This window comes from Talpa europaea (assembly GCF_964194135.1).
Source record: "Talpa europaea genome assembly, chromosome: 3".
Classification (NCBI taxonomy): domain Eukaryota; kingdom Metazoa; phylum Chordata; class Mammalia; order Eulipotyphla; family Talpidae; genus Talpa; species Talpa europaea.
This window is the reverse complement of record NC_140069.1, coordinates 34,097,804-34,108,431: the sequence shown is the minus strand read 5'-3', so window position 1 is coordinate 34,108,431 and position 10,628 is coordinate 34,097,804. Positions and strand designations below refer to the sequence as shown.

General features: G+C 38.8%; 1 protein-coding gene across 1 annotated transcript in view; it reads right to left on the bottom strand.

The window, feature by feature from the left end:
- Positions 1-10,628, bottom strand: part of RUNX1T1 (RUNX1 partner transcriptional co-repressor 1) — a gene marked incomplete at both ends in the record, with an annotated part of 127,742 nt that overhangs the window by 42,762 nt on the left and 74,352 nt on the right. Inside the window, 2 exon segments of the mRNA XM_084229465.1 lie at positions 2,866-3,107; positions 5,163-5,300. Of these exon segments, the coding sequence (XP_084085591.1) occupies positions 2,866-3,107; positions 5,163-5,300 (380 nt within the window).

The window sequence follows — 10,628 nt, the reverse complement described above, 5'->3', positions numbered from 1 at the left end:
TAAGTCCCAAAAGCAAGTAGCAGAATTTCTTGGTTCACTGCCCCTTCCCAACCCCCCACCCCCATGTCATGCCAGTGTTACTTCTGCTGAAGATAGTCTTCTGTTCATCTCTTTCCATCTGGCATTCGTCCTCTGTCTACCAAAGTTGCTTTGCTCAGGATGAACAGTGAAGTTGGATAGTGTAGTGTGCTAACGGTCCCAAAGAAAAGGAATGCGCCTCTTGCGTCCCTGTGTCTTACAGAGGATGAAACTATGCCCCAGTCACGCAAGCTATTCATTCATTCTAGAGGCAACATGTATTACTCAGCCCAAAAGAGATGGTGCTAAATGATGCTAAAGCACTCCTGCCCTACCCCAGGTTAGCAAGCCCTTACCCTGTGGTATCCTCCAGGGGGTAGCATGCAAACATAGAAGCACCTACTTAATGCTCAACTGACTTACTGGAAAGGCATCCATGTAACCAACTTACTGGTAAGTTAATCATACTTTACTTTCCTGAATTCCTAGGCAGAATCTGAACTGTAATTTCAGTCAACTTCTTCATTCTCTTCAATTTTCCTGACATAATTGGGGTATTTGAAACCAAACACGGGACCTTGAGAAAACTGCTCCACCCACTTTTTTTTCTGCAGTTCCTTTTCCATTTATGACAAAGTATGAGGGCACTAAGTTCCACGTTTTTTATACTGTGAAATTCAAAACATCTTCACATGAAACTATGAATAAACACTAACTTCCTATCTGTAACACTGAGGTCACAGAGTTGGTTTTTTTTTTTTCCTTTTTCATCTTTCTCTTTGTGGCTATCCCATATTCTGAAGGAAAATTCTTCCGAACACTTGTCCCAACTCCACCTAATTAACAGCACAATGTCATTCGTTAGGATTTACTACCTGGGTTCAGATCACAGGACTGTCACTGCAAGTTGTGTGGTCTTGTATATTTTACTTCTGTAAATCTCAGTTTCTCCACATGAAAAGGTGCATAAAAATTGCTACCTCAATGGGTGATCCCGAGATTTAAATAAAATGGCACCTGTAAAAACTTGCAGTCAAATGCTCAAAGATCCATTCTCCACTCATTTGACAAATGTTCACTGTCTTTTATATGAAAAGTTCCAATGTCCTCTAACTTAGCCCAACATGTTTGGACAAATCTCAAAAAAAGAGAATATGCTGTGCTCTGAAGTATGTATGTTGCTTAATATGTGGGAATATCTAGTTAGATCTACCAAATTTTTCTATATTTGAAGTTATAGAAAGCATTGTTAAAGAACACGAGAATTTTGTAAAACAACATTTAAAAAAAACACTTTTTACTAATAACAACATTCACCATTTTCTTTGATGAAAATGGTGCTTTGGATTTACCTTGTGGTTCTCTGGTCTAACTTACTAACATATTGAAAAGGTTATTATGTAAAACTAATAAAAAGGAAAAGATGTGACTGACAAAAGTAACTGCAGTATGCCCACACACTTCTGTCAAAAATCACCTTTCTGTCCTGGAGGGGTACAAGGGAAGTTCATGGGTGGTGGGAAATGTGAAATTTTGTTCTTGGAGTGCAGAAGAGAGGGAATTAATGGGTTTGAATTGCAAAATCTGTCAAATCTGTGAGATATTGTAATTTGAAGCAAGTCTACTGCATTAGACTCTCATCCAGCCTTTTAATTCTGGGAATTCTTTTGCAAAACACAAGTTGTATGGCTTTGCCCATGATAAGTCCATGTAATAAAAATAAATGCTCTATTTCAAGAAAAAGGAAACTGCTGTCTATCATATGAATTACAGTTCCACCATAAGCCTGGATGACAAAAGGACAAAATATGTGATTCACAGCTCCTCCATGACTCAGTTTGCTATGGGAAAAATCGCTTTCTTAAATGAAATCTCTGCTCCTATTGAAAATCACAGTATGTGTAAAGTGATTTAGGATGCAAAAAAAAAAAAAAAAGAGAGAGAGAGAGAGAACAATATGAAAGTTCTAATTTTCAGTATGATAATGCACGGAATATAATATCATGGGCCCAAATTAACACTTCTATTCTCAAACTAATGGCTTAAGAGAGTCTACCTATAACAAAAAAAAAAATTTATAACTTTTTGTTTTTAAACCAATTAGTGGATCCCAAGTGTTAGGGGAAGGAGCTGGAGATACTGGGGTATTACTGTTTTATAGGTATAAAATTTTAGTTTGGAGTAATGAAAACAAGTTCTGGAGATGGACAGTGGAGATGGTGACAAAATAATGTGAATATACTTAATGTTTGATGCAGAACTGAATACTCAGAAATGGTTAAAATGATAAATTTTACATTTTGTATATTTTACCACAATAAAAAAAAGTTACAAGATTATTAATCTTAAAAAAAAAAAAAAAGAATGTGTTACTTGTTATAAATTCTTGTTCATCTAGGGTGATAATAAAAATCCCCCAAAGCAACTAAGTTAAAATGAGGACCAATTAAATTAAATGAATCATTAACATAACAAAAACATCTTGTCATTGTTAAAAGCCACTAGCTAAGCCAGGCAGATATACTTATTGAGTTTCTCTCCTTTATCTCTCTCTCTCTCTCTCTCTCTCTCTCTCTCTCTCTCTCACATACACTCACACACACACACACACACACACACACATGCTTACAGTCAAGATAACAATAACTCTGTATAACACTATGGTTAGTAGTCATAGAGTAAAAGGAACCACAGTGAGTGTTAACACATAATGCAGAACTGGAAAACTTTGGGATTTATCAGACTTGCATGCAATCTCCCAGCCAAGCAGAACAGGATCTCTACCTCTGAATCTCCCACACACACCGTCTTTACCCCAGAAAACTGGGCTGATTTCTGTTTGCTTACCACCAATCCGAGAACCAGGGTGCGGACTCTTTCTCCTATCTCTGGTGAAATGTCATTGCCAAACTGCTGCAGGGTAGTAAGGAACCGCTTCAGTTTACTGAGCTGCCTGGCACCACAGGCTGGGGGCAGCTGTTGATTTGCCAAAGAAGAAGAGGAGGAAGAGGAAGGCCCATTGCTGAAGCCATTGGGCGGTGATGGGGCGCCATTCAAGGCTGTGGGTGAATGGCTGGTGCCATTAGTTACTGTCAAGGCAGAAAATCAGAAAGAAAAAATAAACTTACAGAGAACACACACGAGCAAATACAACCAATTCCTTCCCTTTAAATCGAGATTTCACAATTTAAAAACCACTGGAGCTTTTGGTAAAATGCTTTTACTTTAGAGGGTCACCCCAGGTTCAGGTACTGTCTAACTACAGGGGGCTGCTCCTCACGCTGCAAGATGGTTTTGAGCACAGAAGCTAATAATAAACGGGAGTCGGCTGTAATGCAGGGACGCCCTGCCTCCCATGTGCACATATGCCAACCACCTGAAATGTTTCAAACACAGAACAAACAGCGCTTGGATGTCAGGCTTTTGTCACAGGCTTATATCAATATAACAGGACGATTCCTTTCTAAACTGCTCCCCTAGAGAAAGTGTACATTTGGTGGAGACTAAATTTATCACTGCACATTTTTAATCATGTTTTGTACACACAACTGACAGCTGTGTTTATAGAAATAGGACTTTCAAGTTTTAACCTTATACCACCCAATTAGAAGGCTATTTTCCCCCTCATATTTCTTAACCACTTCTCTAGGGGAAATGCAGATTTTACGTAGGAAGCCAAAATGGATGCGACAACCATTAAGGAATTATTTCAAGAAATGGAAAGGGGACATCTCAACCAACTAACCACATGAATGGATGTTAACTCAATAAACATTTCTAATCAAATTTACGTGAACAATCAAGGTAATAATTCATAAGAACGAAGCTAGAAAATACTGCATTGTTTCGCACTACAGAAAATGCTTTTATCATGTAGAATCAATTAATTTGACAAATTGATCTTTATCAGACCCACCATTTAAATATAATTTTGATAAACTATCTCCAACCATAGTTTGAAGATGTTTTAAGTACCCTATTTTTCATGATGCTAAAATGGTCTCTTGCCCAAATGGGTACCAGAACAACCTGTCAAGAAATGATCGCTCACCAGCACCTCTCACTAGGGTATCACCAGGCTAGACATACGCCTATCGCTGTAGCTTTGGGTAACAACAAACCAAATATAAGATGACAGGGTTACATCTAGGCACTGTCGAAGCCTCCTGCTCCTTACACATTTGAAAGGTCTTTTAAATGGCAGTTCAACACTGCATAAACAGCCTGGTACTTGTATTTCTCCAATCCCTTACAATCCATGGATCTATTTCTGTCCTTTATTTTTCATTCATATAGATTTCAAGGCACATGGTCTGTAAATAGTATTCTCAGCAACAAGAGAATTTATTACTTTCACAAATCCTTGGAGATGATTTTAACCAGAATTGATGAAAACAAACCTCTACCTTCTATTGCTACTGTAAAACATAGGAAAGAAAGAGACCTTGCTGTGCTATCAAAATGTTCTGTCCTTTCCTTGGACAACACAGAAAGCAAAGCACACCATTGATCCAGAACACTCTATGATCCAACCAAGCTGGAACCAAGGAAAAGGTTTAATAAAGGTCTGATAGGTGCAAGCCAAAAAAAGAAACTCCTTATTTCAGAAGGTTTTCAGCATGAAAACTGTTGCACACAGTAATACCCCTCTTAACTAAGGATGTAAGAATTTAACATTATTTTCAACCATTCAGAGAACAAAATAGTATTAGAAGAAGATCAGCAGTAACCTAGAAATTATCATGCCTATTTCCATGTTCCAAGTCCAACTGAACTAACTAAAATAAAGAACTCCCAGTAAGTCAAACTACAAGTTACAACATTAACAACTGGAGGTACAGGAGGTACAGACCAAATACAGTGGCCTTCATTTGTTGAAATCATAGCAGACTGCAACTTGGAAGCTATAATGAAAAGGCTGGCAAGTATTGGCAATCATACAAATTATACCTAAGACATACTTCTGTGCGTAGTACCTACTCACAGGCAAAGAAATATTGGAGTGGGGAGGTGAGAGCAGAGGTGGTCATTATTTTGCATCATATATTGATAATGGATTTTATTTTCCTTCAATTTTTATTTGTAGAAAAACTTTCCACTGTAACTGCAAGATGTTAACAGGAAATGCAGAAATGCCTACTCACATGTTGTCGGTGTAAATGAACTGGTTCTCGGGGCTCCTTGAGTTGTCGGGGGAGGTGGCATCGTGGGCGGAGTCAGCCTAGACGGGGTCTTCACGTCCACAGGTGAGTCTGGCATCGTGGAGTGCTTCTCAGTCCGATCTGGAGGATGCCATATGAACATGTTATTTTACTCCTTAAAAACACCTCCGTTTTTTAAGTGGGGTCCATCTTTTTTTTTTACAAGCAAGTGAACAGAAGAAATCCAACATCATCTATCAATAAAATAGGCTTATCTACTGAAGTTTAAATCAGGACTTTATCATCCAAACCCCACTTAAGAAGGTGTAGCCAGATGGCAGGACCTCGTTTGTAACTGGGTTATTTTACATCCTATTGTTATTTCTGTCTGGGGCAGATGCTACCTTGGTGGTGTTATATGCAACAGCGCAACTTCACTGGAAGCTGAAGCCAACATTAGCACGAAGCAAAAAATAGATGAGGAAGTAGGATGGTAATGAGCCTCTCAGACAGCTCAGAAATAACACAAATCTGAAGCTCTGTTATGCAGGTGAGATACTGGCAGGTGCCGGTATTTTGTGAGTTTTTCTAACACCTGCCACTCGGTTTTTGTGCTTAGTTTTCTGGCCTATGAGATGAAGCAGGTTATGTCGCCCAGATTATACCTCACTATTTTTTTTCTGTTTAAAAAAAAAAAAAAGCACTACTATATAAATATTGCATGTCATCCAATGAATTTTTAGGCTATTTTAACTGATCCTTCACAAGTTTATGACCCAACATTTTAAAAAGACCAGTAATATTATGAATCCCAGGCAGACTAATATAAGAATGGGAAAGTTCCAAACAGTGAACTCAAAAGAACTAAAGAGCCTCCTAGTATATTGTCACGAGTATGTAACAGATGGAGAAAGTTCTTGAAGACCCAATAGTGAACATTTGCACTTCCAGACTGCCTTCTACTAAGTATACTTTTCCTTTGAAATTCTGAATTTTTTTCTCAGTCTAATCTTATCAAAGCAACACTTCTCAGTAAAAATGAGTGTTTCTTTAGCTCCAATTTTCTACAAACACATGTACATGCATGTGTGCACGTGTACACACCCCAAAATGTTTGAGGTGTCCCTTGCAACTTTAGATACTGGTATTTCCCACTTGGACTTTTGAAAAGTAAAGTAACATAGGTTATTGATAAAGAATGTGTCCCTTACAACATGAAGATCATCATGGTGAGCAGTTCTCAAAATTACTTAAGAGTTAATTATTAAAAGAAAATGAAAGTCCAAATTAATGACAATTTCAAATCTACTTCACCTTTATTCTAAGCACTTTCATAAGACTTAAGTTGCATTAGGACACATTTGAAAGTTGAAATAATACTGACACCACATTAGGGTTGAGACAAGAAAGAAAAAAAAATCACTCTAAGTGGTTTGAATGACAATCTAGTGAATTAACTGTTTCAGGGTCTCTATTTCTTGATCAACTGCTGGCTGGAGAGCAGGGAAGGACTGGATTGATGGCAGATTCACAGAGAATATTTCTACCTTTTATTTATTGTTAAAAACTTGTTTCCCTATCTGCTTTTCCCAAACATTGAACAACCAGTGTCATCAGTAAGTCACCTTCTCTTGAAAAACACATAAGCAAGGCAGGCGTAAAACCACTTTCTTCTCTCATTAAATCCACCACAGTCTACTCACCTCAACCAACCTCAACAACCAGGGAATAAATAGCTTTCCGCTTACATTGCAGCTGAGGAAGAGGTACAGCAGCAAATACAAGTCTCCCTAAATAAAGGCAAATATTTCTGCCATGCCAAGGAAGGAGGGAAGAGGGGAGGCTTGCCAGAGTCGGCGGGGAGATAACAGTGGGAACTGCTGGTCCATCTGGTTTTCATTCTGCTAACACTCACGCTGAACTGTTGGAGGAGGCAGTCCAGATACACAGATTTCAAGCACGTGGGTGCACAGACAGAGAGGAAGAGCAGGAGGGTTGGGGGAGGAGGAGTGGGAATAATGAAAAAATAAATAAAGCGATAGAAAGAAAAGAGAGTAGGGGCCAAAACAGGGGAGAGAGGTTACCCCGCTCAGTTTTGTTCACCTATGAAAGCTGAGTCTTGGCCGATGGAGCCCCTACCTTCCTTACCTCTGCAGTCCTGGAGCAATACCTAAGCTGGAAAACATGTCTTACTAAACTCATAGTTTTATCCTTTTTAAAATAGCCCACACTGAGAAAAAAAGGAAAGAAACTATAATGTTGGCAATGAGTTTCCTCTTCAAATTTAAGATAATCTTCATATCTGCTCTTCTGTCGATTTTATAAAGGTTTTAGATGTACTTATAATTTTGATTTGAAGCTATTTTGCAAGCCTGTGTTGGTCTACATTTGCAATGATTCCTCTCCAGAAGTAATAGTAGTAACAATGTAAAAGAAGTAAAGATAGAAGTGGAAATAGCAATGGTAATGGGTAGATGCATATTTTTGAAGATTTATTTATTTATTTATACAAGCACTGGGTACAGTCAAAAGCGCGGGAGGGTGACAGAATTCACCAGAGCCAGAGCGGGGAACAGAACAGGCAGACCAACAAAATACACTGCTGAGGGGAGCAGTGGGTGTTGCAGGAGAGGTCTGTCGTGCCACGTGGGACCCTCGCCGGTCGGTGGCCAGGGATCAAACCAGCACTGCAGAGGCTGCGGGCAGCTTCGCAGTCCAGTGCTCAACCACTGTGCCACCAGGGGAGGCGTGATGCATTTTTTTTTTTTTTACATTCTTCAAATGTAATCAATATTTTAGAAACAATAGCCACTGGCCCAATGCATGGAAAACCCCCACTACTGCTAGCATGAAGATAATATACATCCTCACCAGACTGTGTGTATATTTAGGATATTAACATTCACCAAATTTCAGCAACAGTTAGCTTCCCTCTGATCAGAGTTCCAACGCAGAGGTCCTAAAAACTAAGACAAAGTAGGACCATGTGTAACTCATTGTGTGCTGTTCAGAGCCATCAATCCAGGATGGGGATGGATGGTGAAATAACTAGCCAGACCCAAGCCTTGAGCACACAAAAACCCTCTGGAGCAGAGAGATTTAAGATAAATTCAGAAAACGTGTTTCAAGTATGCTGAGCTCTGTTGCATGTTTTGGATTATTTAAAAAAAAAAAAAAACATTTTGAAATATATATTCTTGAAACTTTTATAGCAAACAGCCAAAGAGTTATGATATAACCACAGAAGCATTTCACTCCATTTCAAATTAGAGGATATAGTAAAACCAATATTAAGTTATAATATTTCTTATGTAATTTTTTAAGTTCATGAAAATTATACTGTTCTTATGTGTAATTTCTATTTTTAGTGGCCATGGGGGATGTTGACATTTATTGAAAAACTGACACAAAATGATTTTAAAAAAAGTAAAAGGGGAGAAAAAAAATCCCTAGCAGATCAGGAAAAAGGCATATGTAACCAGGTACTTCTACTTTAATGGTTCACACCAGTTCTAAACAAGATGATCGTCGCTTATGTGGTAATATTTCAATTCACGTGGCAAATAGCCAACACATATGTATCAAAGATGGCTGACACATGGAAGAAAATGTGGCATATATAAATATATTACCGATACCATTTCAATATCTAATTCAGTGTCAGGGCCTTCTAGAAGTGGTATGTTTTCCATTTCCTTTTTTTTTTTTTTTCTTTAAGTGAAAAGAAAAGGTATGGCATAATCTGCCGTGGCATTTATTTTACTTTTAGTTCATTCAAGTAGTTCCAGATGTGTTTTTAAGGTATGAAGCATTAGCATGCTACATTTTCCTTGTTTACATGCCATTCTAGAGACATTAGTGTAAAAAAACAAAGCTCACTACTGGTAGACAGCGCATCTTTTTCTATCAGAGTTCAGCATGTGGATTATCACAGAGGAAACATCATTATTTCAGAGGTGTTAAGGACTGAAGAACTTCTTAGTCAGTTAGTAAGTAGTCTGGCATTGAACCTACAAGGTTTGCACTAAAAGACAATTAAGCCCCGGTGGAACCAGGTCCCTATAAATGGAAAACAGGAAAGAAGGAAGCTAGGGAAGGGGAAGAAAGTGGATAGGGTATTTAACTACTCTCTCTTTTGGAAACATGGCAAATCAGTTCAGACATCATTCAGTGACTGATGTCTGGATCTGAGATGTGGGCCAGAACAGTGATGGCGCTTGCCCCAGCCTTCCATCCAGCGTCCAGAAGGCTGCCATCTCTTTTTCTTGATAAGCACTTCTGGCGCCATCCACTCCCGCTCAGAGCCCTTTGACAATGCCCGAGAATAAAAGTTTTAAGCCCATGGGCTGTTACAGTGGAAAGATAGCAGATGGAGAACTTCAAGTTAAGCAGACTTGTTTCAAAGGTAGACTCTACTGTGAGCAGTATGCCTCAGACACGCTAATTATCCTGAGCCTCAGTCCCTCAAAAGAAGGGGTATCCCCTCTCCCTCAAAGGGGCCTGGTAAGAGGTTAAGGGAGATGTGTTTAAAACCTAGTAAGTAAGGTGCTGCTCACATAACCCCCTCTAGGTCTCCTCTACCTCCCTCTTTGTGACCCACTTGTGGTTTATCCCAGTGTCTTCCCTCCAAGCCTATGCTCTAAGCATATTGGTGTTCGCAGGCTTTTCTGCTTGTCTTTTTCACAACATGATTTACTTCACCTAAAAGAACCTGTCCTATCTTGCACATTCTCCACTGCCCACTACAGTCCACATCCTCTTACATTTTGCCCCAGGTGCCCCAGGCACTGGCCACATCAAGCTTGCTTGCCCTTTCTTTTACCATTTATCGGAGCCTATCAGTGTGATAGTTGTGTGTTGTTGCACACCCAAACACATCAATCAGTGAAAAATGTAAGCAACTTGATGTCAATTTTCTAATGCCTCCTCGGGAAGGCATTTTAAAAATAGGCATAGACTCTAGAAAACTTAAATAAGGGACCAGGAAAATGAATATAAGAAAGTGAAAATCAAAATCAACATAAAAAATATGAACCAGAGACACTTTTAGGGGGGCGGGGGCGGGAGGGGAGGGATTGGGGTCAGAATGGGGGGGCTGCAATTGTATGGGGAATATAACAATAAAATTTATAAAAAAAAAATAGGCATAGACATGTTTCTTATAAGGATGGTTACATTCCTAACTTTGACAAATCCAATCTCTGTGTTACAATTCAGATATCAACCCTAATTTCAAACACACCATCAATAGCATGTAAATACCTAAAGAGAATATAAAGTAGGAAATATGGGGAGATACTGGAGACATGAAAATTATTTCAACTCTGACCAACTAATTAAATTTAGGTGAGTACAGGAATGACCTGTTACCTTCCTTTCTGATCATCGGTATTTCATGAAGATTTTATTTCTGAAACACAAATCCGATCTTTTTTATTCCTAATTTAAAACCTCAATCCACAAATATTT